This window comes from Aquarana catesbeiana, linkage group LG05 (genome assembly GCF_042186555.1).
Source record: "Aquarana catesbeiana isolate 2022-GZ linkage group LG05, ASM4218655v1, whole genome shotgun sequence".
In the NCBI taxonomy this organism is placed as follows: Eukaryota; Metazoa; Chordata; class Amphibia; order Anura; family Ranidae; genus Aquarana; species Aquarana catesbeiana.
Genome location: NC_133328.1, coordinates 476,671,937 through 476,693,996, shown reverse-complemented (window position 1 = coordinate 476,693,996; position 22,060 = coordinate 476,671,937). Strand labels below are relative to the sequence as shown.

Below are 22,060 nucleotides of genomic sequence, written 5' to 3'. Positions count from 1 at the left end.
TAACAAGACAGAGTTACTTTAAAAATCAAGTCTTGAAATGCATATTGGGAAAACAGATTTTCTTAAAGGGATAGCTGTGCCTAACTCCAATCCACAGCTTTTTGTCAGTAACCTGGCGATAGGAAATTTTAAATGTATCTATCTGTAATGCATGAAAGGTACTCTCAGTCTGGCTAATTGTAGGTTTCATGCTGTCTTTATAGTCTTTATAGTCTAGATAGTCTGGTATATTAAAGTGTCAGTATTATAAAGCCCCCCACAACAACCAATGAGATTCAAACTGCCTTGAAAGTCTGAATCTACTTGATAAAAAATCAGACAGAAAGGATATGGACAGCACAGATATGGGGATTTGACTTACACACCTTAAACTTTGGAATCTGGTTGTGGTGCATAACATAAAAATCAGATCAAGCAAACTGCTTGAACTTTCCAACTTTAGCCAACTTTCAAAGATTCCTGGGAAGTGTAAGCAGATCACTGGTTTAATTTGTGGCCTGAAACACCTTTGGAATCTTGCAGCAAGCAAAAAACAGGTACAGTGTAGTTATAACTAATTATGTTATTCACAGAAAACTTTGAACGTTTGCCTAGCGGTTTTGTTTAGCAACATAATTGTGCTCAGGACTTTTAATATGGAGGTAGACCTGTGATCTGTTATCCATAAAACACGAAAGAACAATTTAACTTCCAGTAACTTTATTTTATTCTTGAAGGAAACCCAAAAACTACTCTTTGTATGTCAAAATATATCCCATATATGATTGAAAAAAGTTTTACTTTTACTTTTGAAGTGAAGATGCCATGAAACTAATATCTCACTATTATTTTACACAGAAGGAAACTCCTCTTGCCAATGCTGCTTTCTGGGCTGCGCGAAAAGGAAACCTGGCCCTTCTCCAGCTGTTGTTAAACAGCGGCCGAGTCGATGTGGACTGCAGAGACAGTGTATGCCCTTCATTTGTGTATGCCAAGAATTCCAGATCCCTATCTGCTTCATCAATGTGGCATAGTGGCCAGACAACAAGTCTGTTCTTATTCTTCCAGTGTCAGTACTTTAGAATGGTTAACAAGGCACTAGAATGCAGTAATGGGTTTGTGGTTTATGTGTTAAGAAGCAAGGAACAATCTCCAAACCAAATATCAAACAAGAGCACTACGTAGCTGTTCAGAAAGTGCCTGATAGTTTTCCAACACAGTAAATATTAGAAAGTTAAAAACTGCATTTAATTTGACCCATAATAAATGCTTATCCAGACAATGTTATACAAAAAAGTCACAGCTACAGTATATAAGTGGTGAAATCGGTATATTATAATAAAGGAATTATCTTGAAGGTCTCATACCACTTTGCCAAATACTGCAGTTGGAAAGGTGTCTACTTTGTCCTTAAAAAACAGTCAGATTTTTCTTATACTCTAACCTTTACTACAGCATTGTAGTTGTGACATAGAATGCGAGGACCCCTTTAAAAAAAGAAAAGGCTTGTGCTGATTTTACACAGCAAATACATTTGTATGCATTTTATCCTTTTATTGTCCATGTGCCATGGCATAGGCATAGTTTGTTATTTGACATTTAAAGGATAACAGCTTAATCTGATCTGTTTTTTGGACAATATTTTTCCTGCATGGGGCCCAGAGCAAAAATGTTATGCTATCTGGGTAAAGTGGGTGTCTGGCATACGGGTATCTGCCTTGAAACCATGTGAGGAGGGATTTCTTTGCAAAAACTGAGAGAGATTGCCCTATAAATATAGAGAGAGTGAGAGAGGGAGACTGACTTAAATACACCAAGAGATTATTCCGGTAAGAAAAACACTGCTCTGGAGAAACTGGCCTAAAGAGGGAGGAAGATACTCCAGGATAGGAGAGTGAAAGGCACTGCTCTAGAGAGAGAGACACTGTATTGATTTACTAATGGCAGATGGGCTGTTAATTGGGGAATTTTCCCCAGAGCTTAGTGAATGTGTTGAAAATTCACTTTGCATAGAATATCCAATCACATCCAAGCAAACTAAAAAAAAAAAAAACATACAGTACATATATTTTTCCATGCCCATGATTGGATGATGAAAGTCAGCAGAGCTTTACCTCATTTCAACAGCCTATATTAAATCAATGTCATCATTGCCCTATAAAATGAGATTGGCTTCCCAACTGATCTACAGAGCTGCAGAAAGAGGGTATTGCTCCATTACTTTTCCCAGCCAGGAACTGAGTCATGTGATCTTTGATGTTACTTTCAGGAGAATGGATCTCTGCAAGGAGTCCAGGCTGAGAAGGGAGCAGTATGCCTCTTTGTAAATTCATGGTGCTCAGTAACATCAGCTAGGACAATCATAATCTTTAAAGTTGTGTCCAGTGGCAAAGCTAAACAAAAAATATTACAGCGCACATATGCAAAAAAGACATTTACCTCCAGCAAGGCTAGTTTAAAATACCTAAACATTTTCAAAAAACATTATAAAAAAATATGGGGATTTGGTCACACCATATTGCTATACGGTGCTTAAGCCCACTTACTGTGACAAAGTACCCCATGATTAGTGGGTCCTACACTATCAATAGATTGGGAGTGGCAAAGCTAGACATTCTGTCACCCGGGGCAAAGACTCAGTTTGGCACCCCCACCTGTGAAAGAAAGCCTACACAATCACCACATAGGTGAGATTTGAACAATTTCAAGCTTCACTTCTAAAGCACATTAAGAGGGATGCCACTGGAAGAAGAAGTGAGCCAAGGCTTGCTTCTGTGCGCTCTTCTTCCTTCCCAGCGACTCCCTTCCTAATCAGCTAAGGCTTGAAACTATAGCAATGCTATAGGATTGTTAAAGACCTGGAATGCCTTTGGGTGTGTAGCGTGCCACGGTGAACAGTGGGTGTGGTTCAATAGCGTTAACAGTGGGAGGGGCTTAAAGGGGCATAGTTAAATAAAACAAAACAATTCTTGTACCCATAGAATATGCTTAGCTTAATAAAAACAAATGTCACTGTAAAAATATGAATTTAACCTACCTTAAAAGTGGACTGCAGGCCCTGCACTGGGCAGCAGGGCTGGTGCAAGGACTTTTCCTTACACAGGTGAAAGTGCAATTTGCTAACTGTCCCCTCCACCACCCCCTGATCGTGTGTATGAGGCTTTAGTGTTTGGTAGAAAGAAAATAGTTTCATCATGAATTCTAGCCATGCTTCTGTGCCAGCTTTACTATTTTTCCAGGCTCTCAGCAGCAGAGTAATTCTTTCTGGATAGTTGGCATGCTTTTACAAACACCTTTTTGGAAGGGAAAAAGAGAAGGAAATTTCTGGCTCAGAAAATGTTTTGTGTGAGTCACAAAAATTTCTACCATGGAAACTTTCTCCACCCATCCAATATCATGATTTCTTGTTATCATTTCATATGTGAACAGGTTTTGTTAGCTGCCTTGTCCCCTTGGAGCTTTTAGAACAATAATAACAATCCTACAATGAGATATCTTCAGAATGATCTTAGCAAGCGGTAGAGTTGTGGTAGAGTTGTAGATAATCAGCTTTTTGGCCTATTTGGGTAGTGGGCAGGAAAAGAGTGGGCATAAGGCTGAGTTTGTTTTTAATTGTAGTCATAAGGCCATCTGGGAGGCCCTGTCACTGATAAATCATGTCTTTGTTTTTGCTGGATGAAGGTTATCCTGTTCTACATCTGTTTTCAGTCATTCTTTTACAGAACTAATCACTGTATTTTACAGTAGTTTCTTTTAGCTGAAAATCTCAATATCTTTTGCTGCCTATATTTTCTATGCATTCTTTGTTATATTTAAAGGGTCAGTCAACCCAAAACATATAATTTAGTCGTAGATTCTGGAGAATTAATGCAGAACTTTACTCTTTCGATCAATATGAACTATTTTTAATCCTTATGCTACTAGTCTTAGTAAATAAATAAGAAGGTATTTAATTTTCTTGTTTTAAACTTTTTTTTGTACATTTGTTCAGTTGCTTCCTGGTTTCTGGCCCAGGCTAAAATGATGTCAGGAGTCTTCATGAGCTTTTTTTTTTTCCTTTTATCTGAAGGGGAGGAAGGACTTTCTCAGCTACTGTAAGCACACCCTCCTGCATGCATGCCTGAGCTAAGGGCAGATGGATTCCATGATGTAAATGCTACATGAATCATCTGCCCTTACTCAAGATGGCCACAGCTAGAAATGCTAGGGGGTGTTTTTTCACAGTAATTTCTCAACCAAATAAAACAATGGAGATATGAATGGATGGGTGGGTTTGCTATGAATATTAAAAATGAACGAAATAGCATTTTCGCTTTGTGGTGCTCAGATACAGTTAAAGCGGAGGTTCACACAAAAATTGAACCTCCGCTTTTCGGAACCCTCCCCCTCTCCGGTGTCACATTTGGCACCTGTCAGGGGGGATGGGGGTGCAGATACCTGTCTAAGACAGGTATTTTCACCCACTTCCGGCCATAGACTCCCCATAGAGTCTATGCCTCTTCCCGCCCCCTCCTCCCCCCGTGCTGTCTGCTGGGACACACACGGGTCCCAGAGACAACAGGGACCATTCGGATTGCGCAGTGCGACTCATGCATGCACAGTAGGGAACCGGGAAGTGAAGCCGCAAGGCTTCATTTCCTGATTCCCTTACCGAAGATGGCGGCGGCAGCATCCGAGGACCGAGGGGCGCCCTGGACAGGTAAGTGTCCTTATTTTAAAAGTCAGCAGCTGCAGTATTTGTAGCTGCTGACTTTAAAAAAAAATTTTTGCGGGACTTCCACTTTAAGTTCAGCTTTAAATTAGAACTAAAGGCATAACTTTTTTTTCATTTTGGATAGGGTAAGGGTGGATAGGGTTGTAACCCTTGTCAGTTTTTGTCTTTTTTTTTTTTTTGCCATCATTGTCCCATTGGGGAGATTTACCTTCAGGTTTTGTCCCTATAGCCAAAACATGTAGTGAGAGGAAATCATTCAAAAGTGAGGGAGTCCCTGGTTGCTACCAGGGTCACAAGAATGAATCTTCCCATTAGAAGGTTTCCCCTTTTGGTGACCACCCAAAATGTGTGATTTTCTTTCACTCTCACTATCAGTGATGACAGTAAACAAGACAAATAAAGAAGGTGGATCTCCTTAACTGGGGCACAGACAGCAATAAAAAGCTGACAGGTGTTATAATCAACCTCCACTCTATCCACTGCTCATAGAGGAGAATGGAGGGCCCCCCTAAAAAACGGACAGGCGGACCCGATTGGATGGCCTGTGTGAAAGGGGCCTTACTTGAACCTTGGTATGCTTTGTGCATTTATTTTGGTTCTATGCAGCAGTAGTGCAGTGAAATGTTTCTTTTGTGCAGGAACTTCCTATAATAATGACCAGTCACTGCTGCTCTCCGACTGGTCTTGTCTCCATCCTTCCTGTAGTTTTCTAAAGACAGCCTGTGGTGGGTGGAGCCTGCTGGGCCCCTCCTATAGCTCTGCTTTGTGTACAGGTGTGTACAACGCAGTGATGAAGTCGCTACTTTTTCAGCGTAATATCCGAGTTTGTAAGGGCATTTGGTGCATGCAAACTGGATTTACATCCTTTAAGCTGTTGGTGAATACTGTATATCCAAATGAAAGTATTTGACCCAAAAATGTCATAAAGAGCTACGTAGGATACTGAGTGCTATGTATATCCTGCCTGGCACTGGTGGCTCTGTAGATAAGTGTAATCATCTCTGCAGCACATGTGCCTGGGATGAGGTTCAATACAAAAGGGATTGGAGTACTCAGAATCTGGAATCAGCTTGTTCAATTAAAGTGGTTGTAAAGTCGTAAGGTTTTTTATCTTAATGCATTCTATGCATTAAGAGAAATAGCTTTTTTGTGCAGCAGCCCCCCTCAGCCCCCCTAATACTTTCTTGAGCCCCATCTCTATCCAGCAATGTCCTCAGCTGTCTGGGACTCTTCCTCCTGATTGGCCGAGACACAGCAGCAGTGCCATTGGCTCCCGCTGTTGTTAATGAAACTCAGTTAGCCAATCAGGAGAGGGGCGGGGCCAAACCACAGCTTTGTGTCTGAATGGATACACGGAGCTGCAGCTCGGCTCGGGTGCCCTCATAGCAAGCTGCTTGCTGTGGGAGCACTCAACATGAGTGCAAGTGTGAGGTGACCAGTTGGGTTACCTGAAGAGCCTGCCTGTTCCAGGATGTTCGTTTGGGCCTTGACTGCAGGACTGGTGAGAGGGCACTTGCCCATTTGCAGGAAACAAGAACAGTGCATGCAGACAACGTTACTTTACTTTTGCCCACACTTTCCAGAACCTGGGTTTCATTGACGCCCTGTTAAATGGTCACAGTGTTACTGTCAGTATACTGCAGTTACCCTTTACCAAGCAGGAGTTCTAAGTGCGCCAACTAAAGTGGCTAGCCGAAGATACAAGGCCTCATTCTTCTTCCAAAGGACTGAAGTTACTGGTGCCATATGGGCATGCACACACATACCCAGGGCTCTGTATATTTACTGTGCAAGCGGGGGTAGTCTGACTTGGGAGTTAAGCCACTGAACACTGAATGAGGTACAGTGTTTATAGTTGTGCCTATGGTGTCAGGGAACAGAAGAGAGAAGTCTGACATAAGAGAGGATCATTCTTTCTGCTCTCCTCCTGCCTGGACCCATTGGAGGTTATTTACAAAAGGCGAATCCACTTTGCACTACAAATGCAAAGTGCACTTGAAATTGCACTGAAAGTGCACTTGGAAGTGCAGTCGCTGTAAATCTGAGGGGTAGATCTGAAATGAGGGGAAGCTCTGCTGATTTTATCATCCAATCATGTGCAAGCTAAAATGCTGTTTTTTATTTTCCTTGCATGTCCCCCTTAGGTCTACAGCAACTGCACTTCCAAGTGCACTTTCAGTGCAATTTCAAGTGCACTTGTAGTTTACACTTGTAGTGTAAAGTAGATTTGCCTTTAGTAAATAACCCCCATAGAGTCAATTCAAGTAAAGTGATAACCAATCCGGTATAAAGTTGCTATTTGTGATTTGTGGCTATTAAAGTGTTTGCCTCTGCTCTTGGGGTTATTCGCAGTTGTGGAATCCCCTGAAAGCAGGATGACTATAATGAGTTAAATTGCTCTTGATTTCAGTTATTAGGCTTGGTTCACATATTGCTACTGTCTGTTACTATTCCACAGAAATATTGCAGTAAAGACAATTTCTGTGTTTTATCATAACGTGTGTGTTTTTCATTGGCCCTTGCACTTACACTTTTGCCAGGTATGCCAGAGGGGCTGGGGCTGTTACTGGGGTTGTAAGGCAGAGTAATTACTGATCATATTAAAGCAGCTCCTTGGGGGTGGTGGCGCTACAGTAGTAAAATGAAGATTGTGTTTTTTGGATACAAGAAGGTCTCATTATTATTTTGCTATAAGCTCATTCATGTATACCCCTGTAGAATGTGAATATGTTTATTTTTTATAAAAGATGAAATGCATTCAGTTCTTTATTGCAGTCATCATGCTTTATTCTGACCATCAGAAATCTTTCTTTTGGCAGGCCGGAACTACAGCATTGATGGTGGCATCCTTTGGAGGACATACCCAGTGTGTACGGGAACTGGTATTACACGGAGCTGACATAAATCTCCAGAGAGAGGTATTGTATCTATTCTCTATGTTAGATTTTGCTCTCAAAGCTAAATTACTGGCATATACCGTATAAAACAATTAATTATTGCAGTTATTATAAATCATTAAATGTATTTTTAAATGGAATGACTGTATGCACCTACACTTGACTTGGCATCAGCCACTTCTAAGCACATGTGATAACAAGGACCATGCTGAGAGGAGGAAAGAGAAGCATGAGCACAGGGAGGACCTTATCAGTGTGCTGATGCTCCTTGATTGTCCAAATACAGGCTGAGGTCAGAGAGTTGGTCTGGCTGTATTGCTTAAAGTGATTGTAAACGAACACCTTGTAAAACAACCCATTCAGTTCAAAATATAAATAAAAGGCAAAACAATTTTTGTATAGATATAAAGAAAAACATGCTAAATACCTTTTTTTCCCTTGTTTTGATCACATTCCCTCTGTTCTCAGCTGCAAAAGATCTGGGGGGAGGAAAAGTAGAAGCACCCTAAGCTTGTCAGTGAATGGCTGTGCAGCAGGGGCGTGTCAGGGCAAGTCTGATCATTGGAGGAGAGTACACTGAGTTCCCAGCATAGCTAGAGAACTGACCACACTGTGCTTTCCTGCCTAGTGTGGTCAGTTTCTAATAAGAAAGCAAGGGGACTAGCAGGAAACCAGGGATTTCTCATAAAGGAAGCAATACAAAGAGAACAGGATACTTTTTTATACAAGTACATGGTACAGCAGGCACATATCAGGAATATTAAGCGTTGGGGTAACAAACGCTTTAACTCCAGTAGAAAATATTAGGTCACCAGCCTGCGCGTGTGCTTTAATATATGATTAATAATAACATAGGAAACTACAAGAATAGGTGGATAGAATTACTATCGTTGGCAGGTAAAACAGCTCCTATTTATGTGTCTTAACTGAGTATTTAGTAGCCTGCCTGGAGTTCAGCTTTAAGGGCCGTGCATGATGTCATTTGTAATTGTGAATGCAAAGGTCACACACCCTGCTGATTGCAGAGCTGTAGTTGAGGGAGTGCCGGACCATTAGAGAGACCCCTGCCTCTACACAGAAAGGAGAGGCCCTTCCCTGCAGCCTAATGTTTAGGTACTGACATATCTACTGAGCTGAATTGAAACATATTTCACCCATGAAACATTTAAAATTTTCCATTTTACTATACCCTGAATGCATGTTCTTTTCTTTTTTTTTTAAACCAAATCTCAGTGGGGCTTTAAGTTATTTTAACTGTGTTCTACCCATTGATTTTTCCTGAATATGCAGCTAAAAAGAAACCTGTATCAATGAAATTTGTAACAGTGCTGCACTGCACATTTTATTAGGAATTAGTTCTGGCACACTTTGCTGTGTTGTCTGGTGGTTGAAAGGTGCTAGTGCTTTAAATGTTATGTTTTTAGACAGTCAGCTCAATAGTAAGTTTTGGTCAATGGGAAGAATTTTATTTTTTTAACTCTGTTGTAAGTCAAAACACCAGAATCTGCTCCAAAAGATAAGCATAGGAGGAACGATCAAAGTAGGGCCTTAAGTTGGTAACATTTCTTGTAGTCACATGCCACCAGGAGGTGTCATGATTTTACTATGGCACAGAAAGGTACTATGCTGTCATTCTGTCTCTAGAAGTGCTGATCTCAGGGAACGTATCTTCCTCCAGGGCACATGAGACATGGTGACAGCAGAAGTGTCATTATCATAGCAATTTTAGAATTGTCCCACCACCACAGTCCATAGAATCTGATTTAGAAATGAGACATTAAAGGTAAAGGATGAAGACTTGCTACAGGATAGAAAAAATGATTTTCAGGTTTAAGAAGGCTAAATCCTATTTATTTTATTTCCTTCACAGTTGTCACCAACCTTCAAATCTGTTATCTTGGTTTTCTCTTTCAGAGTGGTGCTACTGCCTTGTTTTTTGCTGCTCAGCAAGGTCACGATGATATAGTGAAGTTCCTTTTCGAATTTGGAGCCTCTACAGAATTTATTACAAGAGTAAGTGACAGGTATTCATAGTTACATAGTTACATATAGTCACATAGTAGGTGAGGTTGAAAAAAGACACAAGTTCATCAAGTCCAACCTATGTGTGTGATTATGTGTCAGTATTACATTATATATCCCTGTATGTTGCGGTCATTCAGGTGCTTATCTAATAGTTTCTTGAAGCTATCAATGCTCCCCACTGAGACCACCGCCTGTGGAAGGGAATTCCACATCCTTGCCGCTCTTACAGTAAAGAACCCTCTACGTAGTTTAAGGTTAAACCTCTTTTCTTCTAATGTTAATGAGTGGCCACGAGTCTTGTTAAACTCTCTTCTGCGAAAAAGTTTTATCCCTATTGTGGAGTCACCAGTACGGTATTTGTATATTGAAATCATATCCCCTCTCAAGCGTCTCTACTCCAGAGAGAATAAGTTCAGTGCTCGCAACCTTTCCTCATAACTAAGATCCTCCAGACCCTTTATTAGCTTTGTTGCCCTTCTTTGTACTCGCTCCATTTCCAGAACATCCTTCCTGAGGACTGGTGCCCAGAACTGGACAGCATACTCCAGGTGCGGCCGGACCAGAGTCTTGTAGAGTGGGAGAATTATTGTTTTATCTCTGGAGTTGATCCCCTTTTTAATGCATGCCAATATTCTGTTTGCTTTGTTAGCAGCACCTTGGCACTGCATGCCATTGCTGAGCCTATCATCTACTAGGACCCCCAGGTCCTTTTCCATCCTAGATTCCCCCAGAGGTTCTCCCTCCAGTGTATAGATTGCATTCATATTTTTGCCACCCAAATGCATTATTTTACTCAGATGTATTCAGATAGGAACTTGTAAAACATCACTGCTTTGTAATTTATAAATAATAAATAGCACACTAACCTGAAGCAGCATAATCTATACAATGTATAAATAACAGGTTTACGAAAAAAGAAAATCTGTTCAATTCTGTAAAATTTCAAATTTATGGCTTAGTTTCTATTTTGTAAACAGATTTGTGCAATCTGTGGAGAATCATGCAATTCATGAAAATCCGTGATTCACCAAAAAAGTGAGAATTCATTTGACATTGGGATCTCAGCTAGCTTGATATTCAGGAGAGGATAAACCTGGGTTCGGGACATGAAGCTATAGAAAATAATATGCCAAAAAAATGCCATTAGAACGGTATTGAACAGCCCCGGGGACAAATTAAAATGGAATGCTGAATGAAAGATAAAAATAATTTTATAGGCCAACTAGGAGGGCAGGACTCTTCATAACCCTATCATGTGCCTAAATAAGGGTGCCAGAAAATACAGCTGGAATGGAATTTAATAAAATTAGGATAGGGCTATAAGACCCATTCACACCAGTGCATGTGTGTGATAGAACGAATTTAGTAATGCACTAAACTGCAACACATAAATTGTGAACCAGCCACAGGAAAAAATAGAATCTGTGCTTGAAATGCATTTTCATCCAGTAAAAATCATGTTTTTTTAACGTATGGACACAGACGAATGTCCTAAATGTCCTGTTTTTTTATTTATTTAAGATAAAGAATCTATTAAACTTTGGCCATAGATATAAGTTATTAATATTACGATTCAGGATTTATATCTCATACTTTTTATATCTTTCTAAACCCTCTAAAACATGCGCTAGTCACTCCCATACCAAAAAAGGTCTCAGACCCCACCAATCTTAACAACCTAAGACCCATCTCTTTACTCCCTTTTGCCTCCAAACTCCTTGAACGTTTAGTCTACAACCGACTGAGCGACCACCTCATTGAGAATAACCTTCTTGATCCCCTTCAGTCTGGATTTCGCCCACAGCATTCCACAGAAACTGCCCTCCTAAAACTCACAAACGACTTACTATCAGCCAAAACCAACGGTCATTATTCCATACTCTTACTCTTGGACCTTTCTGCTGCCTTTGATACAGTTGACCACCCCCTCCTCCTCAAAAAACTCAATTTGCTTGGTCTCCATGGCTGCACTTTCCGTTGGTTCGAATCTTACCTATCTCATCCCACCTTCAGTGTCACTTACAACTCCGCTTCCTCTTCTCCCACTCCTCTTACCATTGGGGTCCCCCAAGCTTCTGTCCTTGGATCTCTACTATTCTCAATCTACATGTCCTCCCTGGGTCAGCTGATAGCCTCCTATGGGTTTCACTACCATTTATATGCTGATGACACCCAAATCTATCTCTCTGCCTCTCAGCTCACCCCATCAATCTCCTCACGCATCACTGATCTACTAGCAGACATATCGGCCTGGATGTCAAACCACTTCCTCAAACTTAATCTATCTAAAACCAAGCTCTTAATATTTCCTCCCCCACGTGCCCCTTCCCTTAACTTCTCTGTCAAGATCAATGGCGCATCTATCAGTCCGTCCCCATATTCCAGGGTGCTAGGGGTAACCTTAGACTCTGAAATGTCCTTTCAGGCCCACATACAATCCCTGTCCAAATCATGCCGCCATAGCCTCCGCAACATTTCCAGAATGCGCCCTTTTTTAACTAATGACACCACCAAGCTTCTAATTCACTCCCTGGTCATCTCTCGCCTCGACTACTGCAACTCCCTCCTGATTGGATTACCTTTACATAGACTATCCCCCCTTCAGCCCGTAATGAATGCCGCTGCAAAACTCATCCACCTTACCAACCTTTCAGTGTCCTCCACCCCTCTCTGCCAATCCCTCCACTGGCTTCCACGCACCCAACGAATAAAATTCAAAGTACTAACAATAATTTACAAAGCCATCCATAACTCTGCCCCCAACTACATCACTAACCTAGTCCCAAAATACCAACCAAGCCGCTCTCTTTGGTCATCCCAAGACCTCCTGCTCTCTAGCTCCCTTGTCACCTCCTCCCATGCTCACCTCCAGGATTTCTCCAGAGCTTCTCCCATCCTTTGGAACTCCCTACCCCAATCTGTCTGACTGTCCCCTAATCTATCCATCTTTAGGCGATCCCTGAAAACCCTTCTCTTCAAAGAAGCCTAGCCTGCTTCTAACTAACACTGTTTTAATACCTCCATCAGCTCATCCCCCCCACAGCTATTACCTTTTGTATCAATTGACACTTCCTTTTTAGATTGTAAGCTCTAACAAGCAGGGCCCTCTGATTCCTCTTGTACCAAATTGTAATGTAACTGTAATGTCTGCCCTCATGTTGTAAAGCGCTGCGCAAACTGTTGGCGCTATATAAAACCTGTATAATAATAATAATAATAATATAGCGGCAACAGTTTATGCAGTGTTTACAAAATGAAGGCAGACAATACAATTACAATTTGATTCAATACAAGGGAAATTAATCAGAGGGACCTGCTCGTTAGAATATACAATTTGATTTGCATGGAGATATTAAAAATATTAATTAAAAAAAAGTTTCCATATAGTAAAATAACATTTAAAAAAAAATCCTAAAAATGCCACTTGAGCAAAATTCTTCAGTATTTACTAAATTAGTTACATGATTGAAGAGCTGGTTTGTAAAAGTTATATAAAAGGAAAAAGCCACAACAAAGTAAAGGTGTCATCCAGAAATTTAAAACATTTAGTCTTGTTTTAAATTTCCTTTTTTTTTTTTTGCTTTATAGACACCAAAGTCTCAATGTTATTTTCCCAGTGGGAGCTACATGCAGAGCTCCCACATTTCCATTTTATTAACTTGTCTAAAGGATTACCAACTGAATTAGGGTTCTTTTATACAAGGGGTCCGATCCGATCAGATCCGTCAATTTTTGTTGCGCAGATTTGTTCAGAAACTCAATGCAAGTATTTGGGCATGCAGATGTAAATGGGCTTGTGTCAGTAAACATCCAATTACCACTTTGTGTCTTTTCTGGTTTTTAGAATCTAAACATAACGGATCAGAGGTAAAAGGATGTAAACTGATGAACACCTGTTTAAATCAAATTGTCTATAGACCTAACATGGGCGTGTTTGCTTTTTGTCACAAGCTGGAAGAAATAAAGAACTGACACAGATATCACAAAGGTGACATTGATTTTGTTGGGCTTTAATTGAGCAGGGTATCTCTATATAGATCTCCTGCTGTTTGGAGCAGAGAGGAGTCGCCTGCAAGGATCAGGCTTTGGGCTTCTGTCGGTTTTTTTACATCAGTTTGAGATGCTTTTGAGATGTTTCAGAATTCATTGACAGGAGCAGTTGATTTACAGTTGACCTCCTCCTGGCCTTCATTTATCCTGCTTCAAGCAGGTTTTACATTGCCATAGACTTGTATGGAAATGCAAAACTCACTTGACGCAAGCCCATCAACTCAGGCAAATCATTATGGCTACTGTAGTTACTCTATTCTTAACGTGTCATTAAACCCCCACTGAACCCCCATCTCATCCCTTCCACCACTGTACCTCCTGCACATCTGCCCCACCACTGTACCCCCCTGCTCATCTGCCCCATCAATGTACCCCCTTTTTTCATCTGCCCCACCACTGTACTTCCCTGCACATCTGCTCCACCGCCATATCCCCATGCTCTTCTGTCTCACTACTGAATCACCTTCTCATCTGTCCTAACACTGAACCCATCTGCTCATCTGCCCCACCACTGTAACCCGCTTTCTCATCTGCCCCACCAATGTACCTCCTGCACATCTGTCTCACCTTTGTACCCCCCTGCTCTCCTGTTCCACCACTGTAACCCCCTGCTCATCTGTTCCACCAATACACCTCTTTTCACATCTGACCCACTACTCTACCCCCTTGCTTTTCTGTCCCACCACTGAACCCCCTTCTCATCTGTCCAAACACTAAACCCCCCTGCTCATCTGACCCAACACTGAACCCCCCTGCTCATCTGGCCCAATAGTAAACCCCCCTGCTCATCTGGCCCAACACTGAACCCCCGCTCATCTGGCCCAACACTGAACCTCCCTGCTCATCTGGCCTAACACTGAACCCCCCTGCTCATCTGGCCCAACAGTGAACCCCCCTGCTCATTTGGCCCAACACTGAACCCCCCTGCTCATCTGGCCCAACACTGAACCCCCGCTCATCTGGCCCAAGACTGAACCTCCCTGCTCATCTGGCCCAACACTGAACCCCCCTGCTCATCTGGCTCAACACTGAACCACCCTGCTCATCTGGCCCAACACTGAACCCCCCTGCTCATCTGGCCCAACACTGAACCCCACATGCTCATCTGGCCCAACACTGAACCCCCCTGCTCATCTGGCCCAACACTGAACCCTGCATGCTCATCTGGCCCAACACTGAACCCCCCTGCTCATCTGGCCCAACACTGTACCCCCCTGCTCTCCTGCCCCACTGCTGAACCCCCTTCTGATCTCTTCAACCACTGTACCTCCCTGCACATCTGCCCCACCATTGTACCCTCCAGCTTATCTGCCCCACCTCTGAACCCCTCCTGCTCATTTTCCCCCACCGCTGTATCCTCCTTCTCATCTGCTCCACCGCTGTACCCTCCTCTCATCTATGATATGTGTGATATGCAGAGTGGTGAAAGGAAACAGAGATGAAACACATATACCTGTCCTGGCACACTCATCCTACTGATCCACCTCTCACATCCAGTCCACGTGCTTGTATGTGATGTATGTGATGTATGGGATGTTTGTGATGTCACATACAAGCATCTGGAATGGATGTGCAAAGATGAGCTCAGGTCAGAGGCATTTTCTGAAAGCAGTGGACCTGTGTGCAGGATCATAAGTTGGGCCCCCGCAGCTGAAAAAAAGTGCACCACAGAAAAAGTTGTGTGTGATTTTCATTGCGCTGAATACTGGCTGTGGCTTAAATGGACACGGAGTGCAGTGGTTCAGTAGTAAGTGACGCAAAGGTTCAGGAATAATTTCAACAAAGTTCCCAAGAGCTTTAGCAGTGGCCAAGACAGTCCTCCGCTTCCTAGACACAGGGACCCCCCCCCTTCCTAGCAGAACTGCACCCAATCTTTTACCCATCACAAAAGCTGACAATTGCAGCTACAGCAAAGTTAGAGAACCAAACAATGTTTCCCATCTTTTACAATGTGTGGGGGCACAGTGCCCCCCTTCAGTGCAGGTGTGGTGTGGGGAATTCTGAAATTGGAATACATTAGTGTCTCACTGACACTTCCCTGCGCTGCTCTGCTGATGGGGAGGGAGTCGAGTGCTGGCAAAAGAGTCTTTGCGTGTAAAAGTCATCTTTTACTCTGCCTGTACCATATTAATGCACAAAAAATGCACACTTCTTGTTCAATAAAGATTTATAGGAAGCTGAAAAACAATTATTTGATATTTATAATCTAATTTGAATTGCTCTTCTGAAACACTATTTTTTAGTCATGTGACTGGCACAGCACCAGTCAGGTCTGGCAGGGGCGTATCATGAAATCAGTGGGCCCATGTGCAAGATAAAAAGTGGGCCCTCGCCCTTAAAAAAAAAAAAACATGCCGCACGCATAGCGCGCCGCAGCCTTAATGTGGGCGTGGCTTAAATTGCACCAAATATTTGGCGTGGCTTAAATGGGGTGTGGTTTAATAGAGTCTGAGATAAGTTACATGCAGTGCAAAATGTGGTAATGTTAAATAGGAAATGTACAGTGCAGAGTGTAAGGAGGTGGGTAGTATGTGCAGGAGAGGGGTGCGGAGTGTATGGACGTAGGTAGTATGTGCAGGTAAGGCCTCATAAACACTGCTGCTGGTAAATGGACAATTAGGAGTAGTTGGGTGTTTTTTTCAGCTGCCCCAGGAGCACTACACGGGGCCGAAGGAGGACACAGAGGGGGGCGGAGGAGTAGGAGGACACGGGGAACAGTCGGGATGATCGGTGCAGCAGGAGGGACAGCTGCAAGCACCAGTCTCCCTGTATGGCATTTCAGCTAACAGCCACTGGAGGGAGAGGAGGAGAAGCAGCTGTCAGCTCCTTCACTGAAGTCTATACAGGGAGATTGGTACTTGCAGCTGTCGCTCCCGCCGCACCGATCCTCCCCGACTGTCAACCAGTGGATCATTCATGTGTGCAGTGTGGGTCACAGTGCCCCCCCCCCCAGGGTCCATGTGCAGTAAACACCCTGCACCCATGGATGATACGCCACTGAGGTCTGGTCAGATACAGACTCTGTAGAGAGCATAAATCAGCAAAGTAACAGAAGCCTCTCCCAAGGATCCCTGCAGATGCCAAAGAACAGGGAAACATCATGTGACCACACAACAGTGCTGAAGGAATAATGTACTTAGAGGATTAAAAAAAAAGAAAAAAAAAACAGTGGCATGTTATATATGGTTTATGTGAATGAATTATGGCAATTAACACTCCTCTGTTTAGTATCACTTTAAGCCTAGTACACAACGGTAGTTTTTTTTTCCGTGCAACCCAAACAAAAAACACTGAGAGATTGCCGATTGGGGATGGTGACAAATCACCACAGTATCAGAAACTTCTTGTCTAACTCTTTGTACTCGCTTTGTCACTAGAATGGCCAGTGAAATGTCATCGCTGCCCTGTTGCTAAAGAGTGCGATTTAACTGCATTCTGGGCCAGCAAGGCAGGTCTTTAACGCAGGGCAAAATGGGCAGCTGCCCTGGGCCCCATCATTGTTGTGGGGCCCGAAGCAGCTGCCTCATACTTGCCAACTATCCCAGTTTAAATTGCCTTGTCTCTTGAAGTTTTAGTCCCGTGCTGTGTCCCTGTCAGAAACCATGAATCAGACTGAGACAGAAGTACAGTTAAATCACACTTGTTTAATAATAATAATAAAAAAGGTAAACAGAGTAAACGTAGTCAAAACATAGCTAGAGTTCAGGAACCGGATCGGATAGTCAGACAAGCCAAAACATCAGGAAGCCAGAGATGAGCGTAGTAGAACAGCAAGCAGGATCTGGAACCAGAAGGAATGTCAGCCAAGCAAGTCTTTAACAGGAGAGCATCTCTAGAGACGTGACCAAGGCGAAAACAGAGATCATCTGGGCTGGATGTCTTAAGTAGGCAGGAATGACGAGCAGGATATCATCAACAGGTGAGTCACTGTGGATAGAAAGGAACTGGCAATTAGCTGACAGATGAGTGGTCAGCTTTGAGAAGGAAGGGCTGAGCCCAGCCCTGACAGTTCCAATATCTCAGTGTGAAGTTCCGTTACTAATGCTCCCCAGCTCTGCCCTGTTGCCATGTACAGATGACTTACCTGCAGACCCTGTGTTTGCATGTTAATAACCTGCATTAATATGCAAATTGTGTCATTAACAATTACTGGCACTGCTGTGTATATGCTAAAGGGCGGCACATTTCTGTGGTGTCAGGAAAGCAATTTTGTATGCATTCCTGACACACACGGATGTAATCACAGGCTAAATGTCTCAGTTACATTGGTGGTCAGTGTAAATCTTCTCATTACATTGGGGCTTGGTGTACAATTCTTTCATTCACACTAGGGGCCAGTGTAAAGGCCCCCTTACATTGGTGGCCAGTATAAATCCCTCCTCACATTGATGGTTACTGTGAATGCTCCTATTACATTAGTGATCAGTGTAAATCCCCATTACATTGGTGGCCAGTGTAGAAACTCCACTTTATATTGGTAATTGGTAAAAAAAATCCAAAATTGCATTTGTGGTCAAATTCCCCCTTGTGGTTTTAAATCCTCCCTTACATTGGTGGTCCACGTAGAACCCCTCTTTAAATTGGTGGTGAGTGTAAATCCCACATTACATTGGTGACCAGTGTAGAAATCCCCCTTTATTCCTTGTTGATGTAAAATCCCCCATTACATTGGTTGTCAGTGTAAATTCTTTACTACATGATCAGTGTACATTTCCCTTGGTGGTAAGTGCAGAATTGCCCTTACACTGGTGGCCAGTGTTAATCCCCCTTTACATTGGTGGTCAGTGTAAATCCCCCCTAACATGGGTTGTCGGTGTAGAAGGGTCACTTTACATTGGTGGTCAGTAGAAATTTCCTCCACAATGGTTGTCAGTGTAAATTCCCCCTTACATGGAGGTCATTGTATATTCCCCCTTACACTGATGGTTGGTGCAAAAGCTCCTATTACATTGGGTCAGTGTAGAAATCCCTCTTTATATTGGTGGGTGGCATAAAATCTACTGTTACATGGTGGTTAGTGCAAATTCCCCCTCACATTGGTGGTCAGTGTAAACCACCCCTCACCAGGGGCGTCGGGAGGGGGTGGCTAGACGTGGCTGAAGCCCCGAATGTGCCCCCGAAAAGCCCCGAGCCTCAGGCATGCAGCTCACAATTGAAAGCCCCGAGCGGCGAGCGCCGGGACCGATCTGATCCCGAGCGCCGTCGAGTTTGGCCGAGTGCCATAGCAGGTCCCGCCTTCTGGAGCCTGCAACGCCTATGATGGACGTCCCCCTGGTCCAATGATGGGACCGCGGGACGTGTGACAGCCATCATAGGCGCTGCAGGCTCCAGAAGGCGGGAATTACAATGCGGCCGTCGCGCCACATCCCCGCTCTGCGCTCGGGTCCTCCTCCTCTGACTGCCTGGCTGCTGTGACACTGCACACCACAGCTGAGGTAGGTCAGACAGTGTATGGAAATATCAGTGTAGGTAGGTCAGTGTATGCCAGTGTACGGGCTGTTTTTTTAATATGAATTAATACTTGGAATGTTTGAGGCAGCAGCACTGTTTCTATTCAGCAGGTGTGAGGCAGCTTTGTGCAGCGATGGACTGCTTCCATTTTGTTATGGCATCGGCTGATCATGGTGGAAGTAGTAGCTGAAATGGATTCTAGCAATGTGCGCTTGCAGGAAGAACCACAAGGGACTGGCTCATATTATGGCTGTGGTAAAACATTCCCAGTCAGCTTAGGAATTTTTAGATAGGTCAGTGTATGTAGGTCAGTGTATGTAGGTCAGTGTAGGTAGGTCAGTGTATGTAGGTCAGTGTAGGTAGGTCAGTGTAGGTAGGTCAGTGTATGTAGGTCAGTGTAGGTAGGTCAGTGTAGGTAGGTCAGTGTAGGTAGGTCAGTGTATGTAGGTCAGTGTAGGTAGGTCAGTGTAGGTAGGTCACTACCATCAGTGTATGTAGGTCAGTGTAGGTAGGTCAGTGTAGGTAGGTCAGTGTAGGTAGGTCACCACCATTAGTGTAGGTAGGTCAGTGTATGTAGGTCAGTGTAGGTAGGTCACTACCATCAGTGTAGGTAGGTCAGTGTAGGTAGGTCACTACCGTCAGTGTAGGTAGGGCAGTGTATGTAGGTCAGGTAGGTCACGGTCCAGCCAAAAAAAAGGCCTGCATCACGTGTACCCCCCCTTTCCGGCCTTGGACTTCGGGCTGAAGCCCCTGGTCTTTTTGCCACCTAGCAACGCCCCTGCCCCTCACATTGGTGGTCAATGTAAATCCCCCCTCACATTGGTGGTCATTGTAGAATCCCCCACTATATACTTGCCAAAGATTCCCAGCTTTGCTCTACATGATTCAGAATTTGTCACAGTACTCTGCCTCGTAACTAATCCCATCCCCTCACCACTGCCACTGATCCCATCAACCCCCCAGTATTGCCACTGATCACACCCCCCTCCCCCAGCATTGCCACTGATCCAAGGAGTCCTAGAATCCCTAAGAGTTTTCTGTCTATTGATGGGTCCCCTCACCTTCCCAGTCCATGGTGTGCAGGTAGTGAGGAGATGATGTGCTGTAACCTTTAGCAACCAATAAGTGAGCAGTAATGATGTTCACTAACCTCTTGAAACCAATCATTGAGGGGTAAGGATATGCAATAACCTCTAGCAACCAATCAGTGAGCAGTAATATGTGCAGTAACCTCTAGCAACCAATTAGTGAGTGGTAAGGATGTCCAGCAACCTCTAGCAACCAATCAGTGAGCGGTATTGATGTACAGTAATCTCTATCAACCAATCAACAAGCAGAAGTCATGTACTGTAACCTCTAGCAAATAATCAGTGAGCTGTAATGTGTGCTGTAACCTCTAGCAGCCAGTCAGTGAGCGGTAATGATACACTGTAAGCTCTGGCAACCAATCGCAATCGCTGCCTGATTTGATTTACTAAACTGATTTTGAGTCTTGCTACTATTTATTGTATGTCTCAGAGCAGGTGGAGAGCAAAATTGCATGAAAGGGGTGGAGGTGGGTGGGGGGCCAAGAAAATGTTTTCCCAGGGTCCAATCAGGATTAAAGTGGAGTTCCACCCAAAAATGGAACTTCCACTTTTTGGAATCCTCCCCCCCTCCAGTGTCACATTTGGCACCTTTCAGGGGGGAGGAGGGAGCAGATACCTGTCTAATACAGGTATTTGCTCCCACTTCCTGGCATAGATCACCGTGGGGCTTGCGGTGACCTACGACACTTCTGGCGCCTACGCTCTCCTCCACCACTGTGTTCTGTGAGACACAGAACACAGCAGGGACCCGAGAGGATGCGCAGCGCCACTCGCGCATGCGCAGTAGGGAACCAGGAAGTGAAGCCGCACGGCTTCACTTCCATATTCCCTTACCGAGGACGGATCGGCTTCGGCTGCCGACATCGCGGGCTCCCTGGACAGGTAAGTGTCCATGTATTAAAAGTCAGCAGCTGCAGTATTTGTAGCTGCTGGCTTTTAATATTTTTTTTCAGCAAACCTCCGCTTTAAAGACGGCCCTGCAGCATGGGATCAATTCCACTGAGGTAAGTGGAAGGCTCTCCAGCTTGACTCTGCCACTGGTGTTGTACATTAGTAAACAATCTGCGAGGTTCAGGCATCATGATTACATGGCTGTAGGTTAACGTTCCTTATATCCATGCTCTTATACAGTCGCTTTAGGCTCCTACTGCTGAACTGCTGTGTTAACTATTGGACAGCTATTTGAAACTGCAATTAAAGCAAATATTTTAAGAGAAGTGCTGTGTAATTTTTGCTATAGAGCTCTCCTCCTAGCCAAGATTTCTGACAGTTTATCTTGCGACTGTGGCCCTATTTTGAACAAGTTAATAGAGTACGCAGCGTGCTTCAGAAAGTCTGTAAAAAGGAAATAACACACGGCCTTGTTCTAGAAGCTGGTAACACGTCAATATGTTAAGTGTTATGAAAGGAGGTGGAATCCATTCGGTACTGAATCTGAGCTCAGTGAGTGCCTGGCACCCTTTCAGAAAAGTGCTGACTTGGCTCATTGGCATGTTACGGTTTACTGCGTTCGTTTGTTTCCGGACAGTGAAAGGGCATCTGAGGCTGGATTACAGGTACCAGCTTGAATTTATTTACATGTTTTGTATCCCAGACTGACCAAACCATGCTGTGTTTATTTCTGCAGGAAAGGACACATTTTAATTCAAGAAGTGGAATTTAGTAGGCGGTTTAATCAGGGCAATAAACTCACTGCATCCAAGTGTCTCCTGCTCTTCAGTTAGTTTATATCATCTTCCTGAATTAGTTTATTCTTTTTTTTTTGTCTTTTTTTAATTCTTTATTTAAAGCGACAAATTATATTAAAATAATACAAAATAATCGCATTCCTTAATACACAAAAATGCCCATTTATC

At 43.4% G+C, this 22,060-nt stretch overlaps 1 protein-coding gene across 2 annotated transcripts in view; it reads left to right on the top strand.

The window, feature by feature from the left end:
• ANKRD29 (ankyrin repeat domain 29) overlaps positions 1-22,060 on the top strand; it is a 73,576-nt gene that overhangs the window by 11,273 nt on the left and 40,243 nt on the right. For both annotated transcript variants that reach the window (XM_073632728.1, XM_073632727.1), the window contains exons 2-4: positions 838-948; positions 7,513-7,611; positions 9,505-9,603. In XM_073632728.1, coding sequence (XP_073488829.1) covers positions 838-948; positions 7,513-7,611; positions 9,505-9,603 — 309 coding nt within the window. The remainder of the gene's footprint in view (positions 1-837; positions 949-7,512; positions 7,612-9,504; positions 9,604-22,060) is intronic.